Source organism: Myotis lucifugus, unplaced genomic scaffold (assembly GCF_000147115.1).
Source record: "Myotis lucifugus unplaced genomic scaffold, Myoluc2.0 scaffold_25, whole genome shotgun sequence".
NCBI lineage: Eukaryota > Metazoa > Chordata > Mammalia > Chiroptera > Vespertilionidae > Myotis > Myotis lucifugus.
The window spans coordinates 4,164,823-4,185,421 of record NW_005871073.1 but is presented as its reverse complement, the minus strand read 5'-3'; the positions used below and the strand labels follow the sequence as shown (position 1 = coordinate 4,185,421).

At 37.5% G+C, this 20,599-nt stretch overlaps 1 protein-coding gene across 1 annotated transcript in view; it reads right to left on the bottom strand.

Moving 5' to 3' along the window:
- The window catches only part of MIGA1 (mitoguardin 1), a 71,483-nt gene that overhangs the window by 35,596 nt on the left and 15,288 nt on the right, over positions 1-20,599 (bottom strand). Inside the window, exons 4-7 of the mRNA XM_006086104.3 lie at positions 19,656-19,792; positions 13,933-14,059; positions 12,259-12,392; positions 11,128-11,251 (exon numbers count right to left, since the gene is read on the bottom strand). Coding sequence (XP_006086166.1) covers positions 11,128-11,251; positions 12,259-12,392; positions 13,933-14,059; positions 19,656-19,792 — 522 coding nt within the window. The remainder of the gene's footprint in view (positions 1-11,127; positions 11,252-12,258; positions 12,393-13,932; positions 14,060-19,655; positions 19,793-20,599) is intronic.

Sequence of the window (20,599 nt, the reverse complement as noted above, 5' to 3'; positions counted from 1 at the left end):
AGGAAAAACTAGAAGACACTCGAGCCCTGGAGCTTCAGGCCTAGGCCTGTTCCTTTAAACCAGTGCAAGTGGGTTTTCTGCATGCCCCGCTTTGGCCATCACTGGGCACATTCTATTTTCTGTCGCTTAGAAGGCATCAGGTCTATTTTAACCTCAGCAGATTCTAGCGGAGATTCCAAGGATGCCACTCTTCTTTTAAAATCTAGGCTGTCCACTGTGGGTTTTGTAACACCAGTAAGCAGAGGGAGCCTGCCAAATGTCTCAATATCATCTGACTTCTATGTCAGCAGCTATTCTCCAGATGATTTTTAGCAATTTAAATCTGATTTGGAACCTTGTCTTTTCTATGGTCTTATTAAAAATGGAAAAGTTCCCGCTGCCAACAAGATAAAGCTATTTTCCAAACAGTCTGCTATAATGTTAAAATAATTAACAAATCTAGAAAACTATTGCTGCTCTTTATGTTTCTTGCATGACTATCTTTCCACTCCTATTGTGGATAATTTTTATTCCCATTTGTTTTAAAATGCTATAGTAAAGTTGAGAGAGAAAAAAAGTTGAATATAAAAATAAAAAACAACACAATTTCAGAGAGTGAAAGAGCTAAGATATATTTTTTTAATTCTCCTCTCGATGTACCTTAACATTGAAAGGACTAACAATGAAATACACTGAAATAAAAGAAAGGAGAAGTGATCAGTTCTTGATGTGTTATGACTTACACAGTTTTGCCCATGTGAAATAATACATATACAAAAACAGCCAGCTACTATGGCACTACCCAAAAAGAGCCTTCCATAAGTTATAATTTTTTTAATCCTCACCCAAGGATACTTTTCCCATTGATTTTTAGAGAGAGTAGAAGGGAGAGAGTAGGGGAGAGAGAGAGAAAGAGAAACATTAATGTGAGAGAGACACAATGATTGGTTGCCACCCGATTCACTCCGGCCGGGGCCCAGGTATCAAGCATGCAACCAAGGAACATGCCTAGGACCAAGAATCAAACCAAAGACCCTTCAGTCCTCAGGCCAACACTCTAACCACTGAGCAAATGGCTAGGGCAACTTTACATATTTTATCACAACTTCATATATGCCACAATTGGCCAACAAAACAACTATGATTCCTAACTTGGAAATATAGCTGCCAATGCAAAATGCGTAACAAAAGGAAAGAAAAAGGACTAACAGCATTTTCTACCTTTTTTTTTTTTAGGAGAAGAAAGAAGTGACGGATAACCCAAAATGTACCAAAAAGTAATCAAGGTTAAGTCTGCAGGTATAGACATGTTAACAGGACTAGTCGGAACAGTGGGTCACTCTGTATGCTACACAGAGGCCCCTGACCAATGTGACAAGTGGCATCAGAAATCCAGCCCATATCTGGGCCTTTTTCTAAATCACACACTAAGGCCTTATATGGGTGAGTGAACGTCCTAGACTTAAGAAATCCAGGTTGGTAAAATGTAACTTAAGTACAAAAGAGGCAAAGGCAAGCAGTAGGCTTTTCTCTTATTTCTGACAACCTGGCAATTTTCAGACTGCTTTAATCTCTGCACCTATTTTAACTTGCATGTAATGCCAGTTAGACTTCACTTTGTAGTATTATTAAATACTTTGAAATTGAGATTATACGCCTTAAAGCATAAAGAAATTACCAGGCCAAATTTCTCGTATGTTCTACAATTTGCACTGTGTATATTTAGAGGTCTGAGTATACAAGTTAAGCCTATAATTCATGTCACTCCCTAAAAATAAACCCTCGGGGAGTTCATTCTCTGACCACAGTGATTGTGCACAAAAGGAAAAGGACAAGGTCTGAGAGCGTTAACTTGGGGCTGTCTGACATCTGACTCAAGATGATAGTTGAGGTATTTGCTCTTGCTGCCAAGCTCTTCCAATATTGCTAAATGTTCTACCTGGCTGCTTACCAAGAAAGAATAACGTCTCTCCCGTGGTCAGAAGGGCCTACTTTACAGCTTTTCCTATTCTCTGCCAGAGAATTTGTGAGATTGGTACGAGGCTGGAAAAATCTGATCTTTCCTCAGATGTCTCACTATCTCAATGAAATTCTCTGCATAAAAGAGCAGGAAAAAAGTATGGGTAAAATATTTAAACTGCACTGGTCAACCCTTCCACAATCTCCTGCAAACACATACATTTGATTATGACTTTTTAAAAATATATTTTATTGATTTTTACAGAGAGGAAGGGAGAGGGATAGAGAATCAGAAACATCGATGGGAGAGAAACATCGATCAGCTGCCTCCTGCACACCCCCTACTGGGAATGTGCCCACAACCAAGGTACATACATGCCCTTGACTGGAATCGAACCTGGGACCCTTCAGTCCACAGGCCGATGCTCTATCCACTGAGCCAAACCAGTTAGGGCTGATTATGGGTTCTTATAATTCTCAGTAGCTCCCTTTTGCCTAAACTAAGGTACAAAACAAGGACCTTCATGATTTAGCTCCTGCCCACATTTTTAGATTTCTTTCCCACCACTCTCCTACATCTACATATATTGTGTTCCCAAGCCATATAAAACTAATACCATTGTAATTAGCTAGTTGTTAATAACAGGAAAGGAGCAAAGGGAAAACCAGACATAGGCACGTTCACGCATAACACTGGGGGAAGGGGACTGGACAAAGGGGAGATACATGCATGCTCAGTAAAGCTGGGATGACACAGGGAAGATATCTGCCTATCAATCACACCTGGGAGAGATGGTTGGCCAGAATGGGTGTGGCCACTGAAAATCCACGAAAATTTGGGATACTTAACCCCCTAAACAAAGAAGCTTGTTCTCTTATGCTCTTGACTCTCTTGGTTCCTCTTGGCACGCTTGGCTCATGGCTCACACTTGGCTTCCTGGCATTCTCCCGGGTGGCCCACGGCCATGTGGACCCCACCACAATGGACAAATGGACTGCAACTAGCCTGATGCCGTACTGGACCTGTCTCCAACATGGAAAGGAAACTCTGGACACTGCCTTTGCTTCTAGCTCTACTGAAACCCAGCTATACGTCTTCTATGACTGGACTAAGGGAAATGGGACTTTAGAAAAGCAGGGATTTAATTCCATGTAAATAAAAATCACTAATTCTCACAAAATTCTTTTTCTTGGGATATCATAAATGTCCACCCCAGCAGCACCCAGTGGGGAAGAGGACCCCCACTTCATTTGATATTGAAACAACTGATAGTTCCCTAAACAGGCTGTTATATACCTTCATGTGGTTCTCTCTGCTTGGAATGGCCTTTTCTCCATCGTCTTCCTGGTGGACCTTCTTTCTTCAAGTGTTACACCCGTGAAGCCTTCCTTGAGCCCCCATGAATAATCATATGCTTTTCCTTGGTGTTCCCATAGCACTTTCTAAACACATTATTAGAGCATCAACTCCACTGAGCTATATACTTATTTACTATCTCCAAAACTACCGTGTGTTGCCTAAAAGCAAGGATGAAATCTTCTCCATCCTTGTCTCCAGTGCCTTATGCCATGTTTGATAAATACTAGGCAATCAAATGTTTGCTAAATAATCCAGACCCAAGAGTCTGCGGACTGAAGGGTCCCGGGTTCGATTCCGGTCAGGGGCATGTGCCTGGGTTGTGGGCACATCCCCAGTGGGAGATGTGCAGGAGGCAGCTGATCGATGTTTCTCTCTCATCGATGTTTCTAACTCTCTATATCTCTCCCTTCCTCTCTGTAAAAAATCAATAAAATATATTTAAAAAAAAAAAAAAAAAAAAAGAGTTTCCTGCTAATACTGCTGTTACAAATACATACTACTCTCTTTATAGAAAATATAAGCATATAAACTATGAAGCCCAATTAATTTTAGAAGCAATCTAATGAGTGCAGATTAATAGGCCTGAACTTTATTCATATAAACCACAGCAACTAAATAATATCTCCAAGAAACTGTGAGCAAGCTTCATTTGTTGTTAATCAAGTTAATTTTTACACTGGTATTAAATTAAGCAATTTGGTCCTGCCCTAATAGCCTAACCAAAGTGAGTAAAGAATAATCTTAATTTCTGAATGTACTAATATTGAAATAAACTACCAAACCATGTAATAATGCATACTCTACATGATATAATGATAATAGAAGTCTTGTAGGATATAAATCATTCCTTGGTGTTAGGTTTTAATCCATTTTCTACCAATCTCTCACTAGTGTTTATAACTAACTAGAGTCTAATTTTTACCAAAATAACTCAGATAACACAAATTTCTATTTAATATGAAAGATAAATATACTTTTATTATGCAATATTTGATATGTACAAAAATTACTTACATACCATAGATGTTTACTGAATCAAAATACAAAAACAAACATTTGTGAATCTACTACCCATTTATCGCCACTTTTCAAAATTTACAAAATTATTTACTTAAAATGATAAATAATATAATGATGCAGAAAGCAGTACTGTACCTATCTTCTTCTTGCCTGATACCCATGAAATATGAATCTCCATGTGAATTATAAGAAGTCACAGATATTCATATATTTCAGCAAAAAACAGCAGTAGATAACCAAAGATTAACCACATGTCCCAAAACAGATGTTACTTTTAAGTTCTTAGGCTCCTTAAACAGGCACTTCAGTTAGGAAGTATAGGAAAGAATGGAGCAGGAAAGGAAAAGTTAAAAGAAGGATATTTTACTTTGTGAAGGGAGCTTAAGCTCAGAGTTTTAGGAGGTATATATTAACCTATATTGCTTTCTAACTGCTTCAAAAGAGTAAGTTTTAACTGGCCAATCAGAGCAGAAATAACCAACAGAAAGGATTTTAGCCCTTATTTATCACATGTAAAGCACACAGTGTGATTGGGGTGGGGTGCTGGTGAGAAAGCATAAGGGTTAGAAAAGAAATAAACAATAAACATGTTATCATCCACAAATATGTGGTCTAGATAAAAATTCCAAAAGAACCTATGACAAATTACTGGTGGCAGAATTAATAGGCTATCAGAAGAATTGCTGATAATATTTAAATGCAAATATCAACATTTCAGATAGCAGCAACAAAAATTTCAAAATATAAATTTTAAAATGATACCATGATAACAAAACTATAAGGGACCCAGGAATAAAAATACATAAGACCTCCACGGAGAAAATTATTTAGAATTATGAAAGACATAAAAGATTTAAGTAAATGAAGAGCCACATCATGACCATAGATAGAAACATTAATCTAAATTCTCCCACAAGCTGACCTATAAATGCAATGTAATAATCAAAATCCCAAGAGGGATATTCATGACACTTGGCAAACTCTCCTAAACTTCACATGGAAAAGCAAGGGCAAAGAAGAGCCAAGGCAATTCTTTATAAAGAACATAGTGAATGGACTCACCCTGCCAGGTGTCAAGACTCATAAAACCATATAAAGTGACAGTAATTAAGACACTGTGAAGCCAATGCAGAACCAAATCGACTAAAGATGCACATATAATACAACCTGACATATGACCAGGGGCATTTCAAATCAATGAGAATAGGATATATTATTCAATGAATAGTGCAGAGGCAATCAGTTATCTAAATGTTAAAAAAAAAAAAAAAGTAATCATAATATACATTTAAAAAACCAGCCCTAACCGGTTTGGCTCAGTGGATAGAGTGTCAGCCTGCGAACTGAAGGGCCCCAGGTTCGATTCCAGTCAAGGGCATTGATTGCGGGCACATCCCCAGTAGGATGTGCAGGATCAATGTTTCTCTCTCATCGATGTTTCTAACTCTCTATCCCTCTCCCTTCCTCTCTGTAAAAGATCAATAAAATATATTTTATAAATAAATAAATAAATAAATAAATAAATAAATAAAATAAAAAGCCAGCTCCTGGCAGAATATGAAAAGCAAAACTTTCTAAAGAAAGTACAAAAGAATTCTCTTTATACCTTCTAAACAATACACAAAAAGCACAAACCATAAAGGAAAGATTGATAAATGTGGTAACATTAAAATTAAAAATCTTAGACCACCGAGAGACGTTAAACAAAATGAAGATATGAGAAGGAACTCTCATACACTGCTGGTGGAAGTTTAAATTGGTACAAATACTTTAGAGAGTGGTTTGATGCTATCTGCTAAAGCTAAAGAGCATAACTGATAATCCATCAACTCTGTATCTATAGCAGTGTTCACTACATGGTTCTTGGTGTACACAGCATCTCTTTCTCTCTTTCTTGTCTTCTAGAAAAAGGTCTAAGTCTGTAAACCTATCACTGTTGTGCTGGATCTCCCTCTCCTGAGCTGGACAAGTGCTAGCAGGGCTTATAAAGCAGGCAGGAAATTCTTATGTAGCTGGCCAGGTAAGTGTACTAAGAATTTGCTTTGCATTCTCTCCACTTCTCCAAATAATTTCTATTAGGGCAAGGGAGAAAGTGTAGGAAGCCTTAACACATTGTCTAATACAGCCATTAGCAAAAAAAAAAAAAAAAAAAAAAAAAAAGGTTCAAAATTAAGTTAATACTATTTTATAATAAAAATCTGGGTCTTTTTGCATTCTCAATTTATTTAGAACCCAGAGAGACTGATGAATCTTTAAATGGTACCTGTAAGACCAAAAAATAGCATTATTATGGAACAGAGAAATGTATGAGCGGTTTCCTCTGGCTTGAAAATCAAAGGGTACACAGAGGAAGTAACTTCAAAGAGTTGTGTTCTATCAGAAAAAATGTTTTAGAGCATGTTGAATTATGCAATGAAACAGCAAAAGAATGTAAAAAAGAAAAAAAAAGAAAAATTTACTAAAAACCTGAAGTTGGTTATATAACTAAAATCTTAGAGAATTTTACTTCTGGAAAAGACCTTATTCAAATGGCTGGGTTATATGGAAAAAGTAAAACAAATAGGTCAGAAAAGTGGTTTAAGAACCTGGTAGTGCTAAGATGAGAACTCTATACCAAGAAGGTAACCCCAAAACAAGATACGGAAGTACCAGTGGGGAGTGACTGGAGGCAGGAACCCAGTTAGGAGATTATTCAACCCAAGTAAAACATAGTGAGGCTGCAGAGGAAAGAGAATAAATGAGAGCTATATTATGGAGGCAGAATCAACATAATTTGCTAAATAATTGGATGTGCTGGCAAGAAGGAGTATACCCATTATCATTTTTTCCCCTCCTCTCCATATGGCAAGATCAGGAATTAAGGAAAGATAATAGTCTTAGCTACATACAGAATATTTACTTTTGCAAAGTATCAGTCCTTCAGATGATGGTTTTCTTTTCTAACACAGAAAAAAGTGGATTTATAACATGCATCCAATTTACTTTATTGAATAAATAATTTTAAACATGGGTTAAATACCTTGTTTCAGAAAATGCAAATTTGTTACTACTATAATATGAGAAAAATCAATAAATTCCCAGAAAAATGAATGTTGTCTAGAGAATATAATTAAACAATATCACTGTAAAATAAGTTATGAACATATGATATCCATCTACTTATAATCAGGCAATTTAAAAATAATCTTAGAACAGGCCTCACAGAAATTCTAGAATATAACTGCAATATAAATAGAAAACAAGTGTTTACTGTGTGCCAATACTAAAATACGACACACATTATCTCATTAAATCTTCATAATTTTATAAAGTTGATCCAAATATACTGCTGCATTTTATAGCAAAAGAAGCCAAGTCTAAGAAAGGTCAAGGCTGCTTCAGTTTCATAGCCAATAAGAGTGAGAGAGGCAGAATTTCAACCCGTTTGTTTAATTCTAATGCCACACGTTCTTTAACCACTGAGCATACTGCTTATAACTGAAATCATATTGTAGTTTTTGGTTGAGCCTTCAAAAACTACAATAACAAAATTGTAAATTAACAACTGCAATTTAACAATTCACTGAAAAACAGAAACTACAAATAAACATAACACTGCTAGATGCTGTTAGCTAGAAGAACTTGCACACTAATGGAAATTCACACCAACACTAGGTCAAGTCTGTGTGCATTACCTCCACGCTCTGTCTCACTCTGAGTTACAGTAGCAGGTGTATATAAAACATGCCAGAAAAAGAGTGGTGACCTAAATTTAACTTCCAAAGCTTAGAGCAGACAGAATGGCAGTTATGAGTCACAGGCATCTAATATGTAGATAAAATGTGCTGCCCTCTAGTGATTTCAACACCTCCCATTAACACTGAAGTCTCATAAGTAAAGAAAAACAATTCAAATTTTCATTTCACTTTATGATAAGATAAATAGAATACCTATTGTTTAAGCCAAGAGTAAACTTTTGGTGTGTAAGACCAAATATAGAAATATATCCAATAATGATTATTCACTAATTCAGAATGGTTAAGGAAATACCAGTACAGAACATGTGAAAGATCCATTAGTGAATACAGGGTGGTTACATTTTATGCAAGGGATTTATGTCTTACAATACAATTCAAACCCTGCTTATTTCAAAGCTTTTTTCCTTCGGAAATAAGTGTAAAGACAGGCTGCAATACATACAAGTACTGTACTGTATTTCTTTTTCTTTTTTTTTTCTTTTTTTTTTTTATTCTGTATTTCTTTTTCAAGGATAGCTTTAAAGCATAATAAATGACTATAATAAAATCTGTTTTTAAGAATGCTTTAAAAACAAAGTATTTGTAGTAAGGTAAAGTTCTGTATCACTATCACTTACTTCCAAAATATCAAAAATATTTCCTATTTTAACACAAATGATAGCTTGGTTAGGAGTGCATTAGCGTGGTTGTGATTTTGGAGCCAGGATGCCAGTGATTCTTAATTTAACATTAGGAGTAAAAATAATAGCAAAATAATCACCAAGGCCACGTGCAGAAGTTCCCATGCACGTACTAGTACACAACAGAATGGTTCACAGGATAGTGACAAAGGATGCTCAGTATTTCTGGTTACCAGTTACAGTGGTAGCACCTGGAGTAAACATGGTTTTTAATTCACCAGGCCTACCAGCTTTGAAACAAAGTGATTCTTGATTTTTTTTTTTTTAATTTTGGGTACTAGTATTGTTTAAAATTTTTAGCATTAAGTGCTACTTTGCACTGTTCCAAATTCACAAAAATATGCTTACTTAAAATTAGCTTAACAGAATCATACTCTATTTTTTTTTATTGATTTCAGAGAGGAAGGGAGAGGGAGAGAGAGATACAAACATCAATGATGAGAGAGAATCATTGATCGGCTGCCTCCTGCATGCACCCTACTGAGGATCGAGCCCGCAACCTGGGAATATGCCCTGACTGACCGGGAATCGAACCCGGAACCCTTCAGTCTGCAGGCCGACGCTATATCCACTGAGCTAAACCGGTTAATGCCATACTCTATTTTTAACAGCTTTTTTATTTTTCTGGTAGAAAACTTTACCTTTTTATTTTTGTTTTGTTTTGTTTTTTAATAGCTTTATTGGAATACTAGAGGCCTGGTGCACGAAATTCGTGCATGGGTAGGGTCCCTAGGCCTGCTGGCAATCAGGGCTGATCTGCAGGGCAATCAGAGGGTCAATCAGGGGGCCCCACTGGCACCCGCCTTGGCTGGCCTGGAGCTGCCCAATCACTGGCCCCACCCGCTGCCACTGGTTACCTCCCTCTGCAGGGTGACTGGCAGGGCAATTGGGGGGGGGGGGCAGAGGGAGGGAGGGGAGGCTGCTCCCACCTGCCTTGGCCGGCCTGGGGCCTGCGGGCTGGGGGCAGCTCCTGCATTGAGCATCTGCCCCCTGATGGTCAGTGCCCGTCATAGGCCACAGGCCAACACTACCCACTGAACCAAACCGGCTAGGGCTAAAATATATTTTTATTGATTTCAGAGAGGAAGGGAGGGGGAGACAGAGAAAGAAACATCAATGATGAGAGAATCATCGATTGACTGCCTCCTGCACACCTCACACTGGGTATCAAGCCCAAAATCAGGCATATGCCCCGACCCTGACCCGAGGGGAGTGGGGCTGGAGAGGACATTAATCACCAATTGTCAATGATTTACTCAATGGAGCCTACACAGTGAAGCCTCCAGAATGCTCACTACAGAGCTCAGAGAGCTTCCAGGTTGGTGAACACATCCAGGTGTCTGGAGGGATGAAACTCTGCCCATTCCCCTATGCCTGTACAAATGAAATCTCTTACCTAAATTCAAAATTCACAGACATGCAAACAATTCAAAATGCAGCCACTTTCAGTACTTCACCTTCAGAAATAAATGTTGAAAAACTTAATACTCCTTAACTGTTTTTTTGTTTTGTTTTTTACTAGAATACAACAATCCTCCTCAATAAAAACTCAAATTATTTTTAACAAAAAGAGACATAATTTTGTCTTATTTCATTTTTTGGAGCATTTACAGAAATTCAGGAAGCAACTTGAATAATTCTTTCTTTGGAAGACTTAAGTCTCTTAAAAAAACACAAAAAGAAGTCTCTTCAACGTTCTTTTCTCTTTAAAATAGGAAACAAAGGCAATGGTATATAATAATATATGTATTGATTACTTACATCAAAATCTAGCCTGCAATTAAAACGAAGTCCAAGAAATATAATTACTTAAAATATTTTCAATGTGTGCAATGATTGACATGCACATTTCTGGGGTATCTATGTCCCATTTTTATATTATTGTTTATTTTATCCCTCTCTCTAGCACTTTAACTGGGATTCTTTCACTTAGAATATACCAGATAATTTTAAAATAATGTCACAATCCTTCCTACTACAAGTACTTGAATTTAAACCTTTTTTAAAAAAATTGATTTTAGAGAGGAAGGAAGGGGGAGAGGGAGAGAGCAAGAAAAACATCAATCTGTTGCCTCCCATACACAACCTCACCGGGAATTGAACCCACAACCTGCGTATGTGCCCTGACTGGGAATGGAACTCGAGACCTTCCAGTGCATGGAACAACATTCCAACCAACTGAGCCACACCAGCTAAGACTTGACTTTGTATCTTAAAGCCATTAAGTTTACTTGAAAAATAAAACTGAAAGAAAAAACAATATGATAGGACATTTTTGCTCTTTGCTATTTCATAAAAAATAAGTAACCATAGTAATATAGTTAAATGATTACAAGAATATAAAAAATAAAACCACATATTTAATAAAAACCATGTAAAATATCCATCTTACCAAAATCATTAGCAAGAGAATTAGGATCAGATGCCCCCAGCGTAGCTTCAAACTCCTCTTGGAGACGATATGCTCTTTGCAGCAGAGATTCAAGCTTATGGATAAATTCAGTGCTAATAATATCCTAGAAAGAGAGAAAAAGGAACACAGCAAAATTATATTTTAATGTTGAACTCAGAAACATTTTCCACTTTTAAATGAAAGGCACGGAAGTGTGGGATATAAAAAACTACTGTTGGGTGGTGAGAATACTGTGATAGAAGTCAGGAGGCCTGGGTTCTAGCTGTGCCTCTGGCTAAATCATCTCAGTTCTCAGAGATTCAGTGTCTTTGTGAAATTGTGTTGGACTAAATCACCGATTCTCAAAATAAGGTTCCTGGACCAGCAGCATCAACATTATCTGGGAACTTGTTAGAAATGCAAATTCTCGGGAAATTCTCGGGACCTACCTCAGCCCCACTGAATTAAAACCCTGGTCCTGGCTGGTGTGGCTCTGTGGTTGAGCATTGACCCATCACAGTTCAACTCTAGTCAGGGCACATCCCTGGGTTATGGGTTCAATCCCCAATAGGGGGCGTGCAGGAGGCAACTGATCAATGATTCTCTCTCATCACTGATGTTTCTATCCCTCTCCCTTCCTCACTCCGAAATTAATAAAAAACATTTAAAAAAAATTTTTTAAACCCTAGGGGTGGGGTTCTCAAATCTGTGTTTTCACAAATCTTTCAGATGATTCTGATGCATGCCCAAATTTGAGAATCACTAGCCTAGATGATCAGTAAGTACCAGTCCAGCTCTAACTCAATGTGAGTTCTATGAATATAATGGAACTTAACTAAATCCAAAGTGCAAAACAGACATTTACAAATTCCTTTAGAAATCATATCTGCTTTAATTCTATACATTCTTAGAAAATCAGGAAACTTGATGATAATTTTCAAATTTGGAATTTAACAAGTAACTGAACAGAAAAAGCCCAATAAGAAATAGTCCCAAATAATCCTAGGGGAGAAAATAAGCAGTTCTATTATTAAATGCCATAGAAAGCAAGTGCACTCAATCAACAATAAAAATAGTTTGATTCCTCCAATACTATGAAGACCACTCTCAGATAAATCACCCTTAACTTACATCTACACTTTCTTCAGCAATGGCATCTCCTGCACCCAATTTAATGGAGCTACAGGCTTCATCTTCAGCCTGTCTATTTCGAAAGGTTAGAGCTTGTTCCCATCGACGCAATGCCTCTTCAAATAATTCCATACCTAAAAATTAACAACAGAACAATTGTAAGTAAGCAAAACCAATGCCAAAATAAATCATCTGGGATCTCAAGTGTTTTTGATATTGTTATCATCAATGGCAAACATTCTGACAGTAATTTCGGCACTAAAGAATAATTTTATGCTCACATCATTTCATAGTATAATCTTAATTTCCCAATGTATTCCAGTAGTTCCAGTCAACCAAAAATAAGAGAGAAATGACATTTAAAAATGTAACTCAAATGTATATGGTGCTTAGGATTTTTCTAGAATAATATCTTGAATTCATCCAAAGTCCAACAATGGCAAATTTTTATAGTCACACAACTATCTTTCAAAATAACCCCTAAGTTAAAATGAAAACTGATAAATAAGTAAAAGAAACTATTTATAAGAAGCTATCAGGTGATCCATAGGGCTCTTATCAATCCTGATTCTATGATACTCAGACTCCTACCCGCTTCTCAAGTTTTGCTCTATTTCTTTTCAATATTCCAAGAGAAGCTGTGAGGTAGTTTTACTAGACATAGAGTTATCTAGAAGCATAGTGAGCTTAATGCTCTGAAGACCTTTGGAAAAGGTGGCAAAAGAACTACTCTTACACCTTTCCCCACAGGCAGGAGTACCTACTGTGATACTACTGGAGATGATCAGAGTGCACTCAGAGGCACACAGTCCTGACAAGTCACCATCCCCTTTACTGCTCATTGCCTGGGAGCTAGCTACATCAAGGGTTTTGGGTTTTTTTTTTATTATTATTAATTAATATGAATTTCCTTTCATCAAAAGGAATATAGCCTGAAATAGAGTAGAGAAAAAGTGAAAAGCATTCTCTGGTTCTCTTTCTGAGATCCAGTGAGACTTTCTAGACATGCTCGTGATCAAGCCAAGAGATGTAAAACACAGGCCTCTTTCTATCTAAAATCTTCTCTGGATAGAAGAAAACCAATGATAGCTAGGTACAAAGGTAAATGAAGAGAAAGGCAGGAAGTTAAATCAGGAGGCCACAAGCCAGAAGCCACTAACAGCGGTTCTCAACCTGTGGGTCGCGACCCCTGAAAATACATCCTGTATATCAGATATTTACATTACGATTCATAACAGTAGCAAAATTAGTTATGAAGTAGCAACGAAAATAATTTTATGGTTGGGGGTCACCACAACATGAGGAGCTGTATTAAAGGGTTGCGGCATTAGGAAGGTTGAGAACCACTGCGAAACTAGAAGAGACAAGAAACAGATTCTCTCCTAAGCCTCCAGAGGGAGCATGGCCCTACTGACACCTTGATTTCAGCCCAATGATAAAGATTTCAGACTTCTCGCCTCAAGGACTCTGAAATAATAAATTTCTGCTGTTATAAGCCACCAACTGGTAATTTGTTACAGCACCCTCAGGAAACTAATACAATAGATTGTGTTATATACACTAGATTCAGTAGATATAAGAACATTTTAAAATTATAGTTGCTTCCCTTAGAAAGAAGTTCTTTAGTTTCATATTAAATAAGTATATCTTAAAACTTTATTGTGTTATTCCTACCCATCAAGTATAAGTTCTCAGGAGTAGTCACAGGAATGTTAACAAGTTTAATATCATCTTCATCTGTTTTGTCCCAGGAATTAGAATTGCCACAAGCACAGCTATGACAAGAATTGACACTCTGGACCTAAAATTAAGATGGACAAAAGTTACTTCAAAATCTCTTTTTTAATAGTATTTTGTAACTTTTTTATATTTATAAATTATTTATATAAATCCTATTTCTGGCAAAACAATCCATATTATTTCTACTTGAAGAAATAAATCTGATTATATTTAATCAAATTTCGGAGTTATTAAGACCCTAAAAATTCTGAGTCTTTATTTGTTCAAAAATACACAAGTAGAACAATATTTTTAACATAAATCAGTTATTTTCACCAAAAATCAAGCAGTTTTTTATAGTTCATTGGCTTATTAAGTATTTACTTATAAATTTTATCCACACCTACTTTGATTTGAGGCAACAAGCATTTATTAGAGATCCATAAAAATAGCTACTCAGGCAGCACTGATTCAGGCAGAAGTCCTCTAAGTGTTCTGAGTAGGAAAGAAAGGCAAGGGGTATTTATGAGGGAGAAAAGGGGGCCAACTACTCAATGAAGGAAGGCATTTCTGTAAGTGCAGATAAACTAAAATAGTGATGCTAATTCTAAACCATGTTTTTCATTTTCCATCTGGCAGTCATAATATTTCTGATTTTTTGTTATCTTTTGCAGTTTTTGGGGTAAAATGCTACTTTAGGCCTAGTAAAAAAGTTATTTTACCCTGGTTTTACATTCCAAAGATTTGAGGTACAATAAGACTTGCACGGCAGTTTCTCTGGGATAGCAATTCTGACTCCATTTTAAAGTGCCTCTGTTTATATAATTTTTTTACAATAGCTTATTTTCCATTTAAAATTTATCACAATGCTCATTCACTAATTGATAACTAAAATTAAAAAGTCTCTACCCGCTTCCCTTCTCTAACAAGTTTCACTGAGCCAATAATTTCAGTCACCTCTGTACAGATAACTTCCAAATCTATAACTCCAAATCTGTCCTCTTTTGAGAAATCTAAACCCACATTTCCATCTGCCTATCTGGTGACTCCACCCGGCTCTTCTGCTGGCATCTCAAACATTATATCAAAAAAGTACAACAAACCCTGACAGGTTTGGCTCAGTGGATGGAGCATCGGCCTGCGGACTCAAGGGTCCCAGGTTCAAGTCTGGTCAAGGGCATATACCTTGGTTGCGGGCACGTCCCCAGTGGGGAGTGTGCAGGAGGCAGCTGATCGATGTTTCTCTCTCATCAATGTTTCTAACTCTCTATCCCTCTCCCTTCCTCTCTGTAAAATAATCAATAAAATATATATTTTTTAAAAGTACAACAAAAACTCCTCTTCCTCCTAAATTTACTAGTAGTACGAACTTCCATCCCCATAATTTCTCAAATAGAAAACAAAAAGTCATCTTTAACCTCTCCCCCCACCCCCACCCCCCACCTCTCATATTCAGTTACCAAGTTTTGTAGGCCCTATCCCCTCCATCCTGCTCCCATTGTCATGACCCTGATTTAGGCATTCTTTAAAGGGCAGAAATCTGGGTTCACAGAGCTGGTAGGGGCCTCCCTAGGTCACTGAGGCAAGTATAGTCAAGTGATTCTAAAGTCTTGTTATTCACAGTATTATCATGAGATTCCCTTTTTCTAACTACTTGTCAAGAACAGCTTCAACTTCCAGTAGAGAAAATTCAAAACAGAGGCACTTCTCTGACACAGAAGTCCAAATTATAGCATGGCCATATATGTACTTCATTATCCTGCTCAATTTCACAGATGAACTGAAAGTTTGCAGGCCTTTGATCTAGTTGTTCCTGCCATAGAATAGCCTTTAAAAATTTGTTATATTTAAGAATAGGGCAGATAAAATAAAATGGATTAAAAATGGCTGCACAGACATGCTCCCAGGAACAGGCTAGAATTACAACTGAAATATGGAAAGGCTTCCTGAATAATCAATGGAAAACTCACAGGAGAGAATCCTGACACCCAAGGATCGAAGGTGGAGATCGCATAGAGACTGGTAGGAGGGGTGGAGGCACAAAAGGGCTGGCTGAGCACCCACAGACGGCAACTGAAGTCCTGGAGAGATATCTCCGCTGTGGGAGGGTGACAGTGACACTGAGAACTCTGGGATCTAACCCCGAAGCTGGACTCCCCAGCAGAGAGCACCAAACTGAGGAAGGTATCCACATAACATCAAGCTGTGGAAAGCAGTGGGGTGCTGTCTGCCAGGGAGTGGCAGCTGAAAGTTCGGGCACCCTCTTAAAGGGGCAATGCACAAAAATTCCCTGTGGAGCCACCCACCTTGTGCTCCCGCAGAGGGAGGGTGAAGTGGACTGAAGCTGTAAGAGCAGAAGCCAGGATTGGGGACTCGGGGATAGAGATCAGAAAGCAGACACCCTAAGTTTCCTGGGCTGAGTCATTCCCTCACACAGTAGAGGACATCTTTCCCACATAGACATTTGCCTTGCCTGGGGGGAAGACAGTCTACACACCCTATTGGAAAATACCTTGCCCTGAGGCCACTTAAGAGATTTAAAGTAACAATTAGCCTCCAGGCAGAAGCAACTGCCCCACCCTGTTGAAAAAACTCGCCACACTTGAGGACAATTGCCTGGGAGCAATTCAAGTGGGAATCCTATTAGTCTGTAGACAGAGGTGGTCTCTGGAGGCTTTGAGTCTTTGACTGATCCAATTAGAAACAGCCTTTAACACTGTCCTGCACCAGAGATTGAGAGGTGAAGAGGATCTACCTAAAACATAGTCACAAACCCAAACAGACAACCAAAATGAGGAAACAAAGAAACAATCTCCAAATGAAAGAACTAGGGAATTCTCCAGAAGAAGAGACAAATGAAGCAAAGATAAGAAATTTATCTGAAACAGAGTTCATAATAATGATGTTTAAAATGCTCAACAGTATGAAAAAGGATATAGTAACTCTGAAAAAAGAACAGTCAGAGATAAAGAATGACATAACACAAATAAAGAACACATTGGAAGGAATACACAGCAGATTAGGGGAAGCTGAGGATCGAACCAGTGAATTAGAAGACAGAGTTGAAAATAACACTCAATTAGAGAACCAAAAAGAAAAACAATTTAAAAACAAGAGGACAGCTTAAAGGAGCTGTGGGACAATGTGAAACATAACAATATTAGAATACTAGGTGTGCAGAAGAGGCAGAAAGGGAGAAAGGAATAGAGAAGGTGTTTGAAGAAATAATGGTAGAAAACTTCCCTAACCTGGTAAAGGAAAAAGTAACAAGTTCAGGAGGCAGAGAAAACCCCAAACAAGAAGAACCCAAACAGACCCACGCCCAGACACATCATAATTAAAATGCCAAAAATTAAAGACAAAGAGAGAATCTTAAAGGCAGCAAGAGAAAAGAAAACTGTTACCTACAAAGGAGCTCCCATAAGGCTGACACCTGATTTCTCATCAGAAACTCCACAGGCCAGAAGGGGATGGCATGAATTACTCAAGGTAACAGAAAGCAAGGATCTGAGACCAAGATTACTCTATCCAGCAAGGCTATCATTCAAAATAGATGGTCAAATAAAGAGCTTCCCAAACAACAACAAAAAAAGGCTAAAGGAGTTCATCACCACTAAGCCAGCATTATAAGAAATGCTAAAGGGATTGCTGTAAGGGATTGCTGAGAAGAAGAAACAGAGAGAGAAACCTAGCCATACAGAATTAAAATGGCTATAAATAAGTACCTCTCAATAATAGCCCTAAGTGTAAATGGATTAAGTGCTCCAACCAAAAGATGTAGGGTAGCTGAATGGATACAAAAACATGACCCAACTATATTCTGTCTACAAGAGATCCACCTCAAAACAAAAGACACACACAGGATGAAAGTGAAGGGATGGAAAAAAAATTTCCATGCAAATGGAAAAGAAAAAAAAGCTGGAGTAGCAATACTCATATCCAACAAAATAGACTTTAAAAGCATCATGCTAAGCGAAAGAAGCAAGTCAGAGAAAGATAAATATCATATGATCTCACTCATTTGTGGAAAATAATGAACAACATAAACTGATGAACAAAAATAGAGCCAGAGGGGGAAAAATATTCTAGAATATAATAAAAGTAATCCTGTTATTTGCAGATATTTAATATTTTCTACAACTTTTGTGATATCATACTATGTTAGTACAGTTTTGGTAATATTATTATACTTAAAATCCTTTTATCCTTGAAATATTTTTTATTGCATGTAATATTACATGTAAGGTCATTTTTCTTGAATAATTGGTGTTTATTGCACGTAACATTATCATATTTAAAATCATTTCTTTTGAGATATTGATGTTTATTACATGTAACATTATTATATTTAAAATCGTTTTTCTTGAAATAAAAAAAAAAAACTGAAAAAAAAAATACCTTGGAAAAAAAAGAATGGGGCAGCTATATATTCTAACAAAATATAGAATATACAGAACAAAATATTGTGTACTGTAAGTTATTTTTTTAATGAATACACATGAGCCCAGCTGGTGTGGCTGTTGGTTGAGCGTCATTCTATGCACCAGGAGGTGTCACAGGTTTGATTCCCCATCAGGGCACATGCCAGAGTTGACGGCTCTATCCCTAGTAAGGAGCATGCAAGAGACAGCCAATCGATGTTTCTCTCTCTCTCTCTCTCTCTCTCTCTCTCTCCCTTCCACTCTCTGAAATCAATACAAAAAATAAAAAATAAATGAATATATATGATGGTAGAGGCATGCATTCCCTGAAAGATTATACATAAGAAAATGTCAGCTTGTCTCAAGGGGGGAAATTGAGGATCAGGAACACATCTTTCACTGTACATTTCTTGCTTCTTTATTTAACAAATGCATATACTACCTATTTTTAAAAATAATTTTAAACTATATTAGAGTTAAACAAACAGTAACTTCATTCCTCACTTGTTAATCAATCCTATATAATAAAAGGCTAATATGCAAATTGACCAAACAGACCGACCAGTCACTATGATGTGTATTGACCACCAGGGGGCAGACACTCAACACAGGAGCTGACCCCTGGTGGTCAGTGTGCTTCCACACGGCTCACAGCTGGCTAGCGCAGCGGTGGTGACGGGAACCTCTCCCACCTCCGCGGCAGCACTAAGGATGTCTGACTGCCGGCTTAGGCCTGCTGCCTTTGGGGAGCAGGCCTAAGCCGTCAGTCAGACATCCCCTGAAGGCTTCCGGACTGCAAGAGGGCACAGGTCAGGCTGAGGGACACCCCCCAGTGCACGAATTTCATGCACTGGGCCTCTACTTCTATAATAATACTCGGAAGACAGAGGTGAGGAACTCCATACTTGGCTACAGCGAATCAAACATTTTTACCTAAGCAGGCTCATCAAGTGAGTTTTGTGACCTAGTACAAAGTCTGGATGCATCTTCCAGCTTTTTGCAGAACATGTAGCTTTGAAGCAACATTTCCATATCACCACCATTTTTATAGGACCCCATGGGACCACATCACTTACTCAAAAAACCTGGAAGCAAACTGGCTAAATATTTAGCAAAAGGATAATTTCATTTGCCTGAAGAAAACAGGCTCAATCAGATTTTTTTAAGGTTCTTTCCATATTAAGAACTACTGTAATTGTATAACATTTAAACCAATAGATAATCTTAAAATAATAATTAATTTTCTTCTTTACTTACAGAGGCCAAACTCTGTGCAGAACCTGAGTATTTACTGAAAAGTCCTCCATTAGCATAGTTACAAGACTGAGATCCTTTGTCTTTGACAGAACTTAAAGATAATGTCAAATTCTGTCTACTACTGGAACAACTTGAACCTACCAAACAAACATAAATATTAAAAGTATCATAAGTAAGTCCAATGATAAATTTCAGGTAAAATTTCAAAGTTTATGTTATATTAATTCACAAAGCTGATCTTAAAACATATTTCACTCAATTGTATAAATATTAAATGTACACCATTATTAAAACCTACATCTTTATACAATGTTTTTAATATTGCTAAAATATGATTCTTAAATGAAGAATAAAACATTCATCTAATTAATTAGGGTGGTATTTGATGATCTAATGTAATTAATATAAAAATATTGAAAACTCTGAACCTCCCCTGGCCGGGTGACTCAGCTGGTTGAGCATCTACTCATGAACCAGGAGGTCACGGTTAGATTCCTAATCAGGGCACATGCCTGGGTTGTGGGCTTGATTCCCCAGTAGGGGGTGTGCAGGAGGCAGCCAATCAATGATTCTCTCTCATCACTGATGTTTCTCTCTCTCTCTCCCTCTTCCTTCCTTTCTGAAACCAATAAAAAAAAATTGTTTTTTTTTAATCAATAAAGCCCTAACCGATGTGGCTCAGGGGATGGAGTGTTGGCCTGCGGACTGGAGGGTCCCAGGTTCGATTCGGGTCAAGGGCATATGTCCGGGTTGCAAGCTCGATCCCTAATGGGGGGCATGCAAGAGGCAGCCAATCCATGATTCTCTCTCAGCATTGATGTTTCTATCTCTCTCTCTCCCCTTTCCTCTCTGAAATAAAAAATATATATTAAAAAAATCAATAAAAACATATCCTGGGGTGAGGATTTTTTTAAAAATACAACTATGAACCTTTAAATTATAAA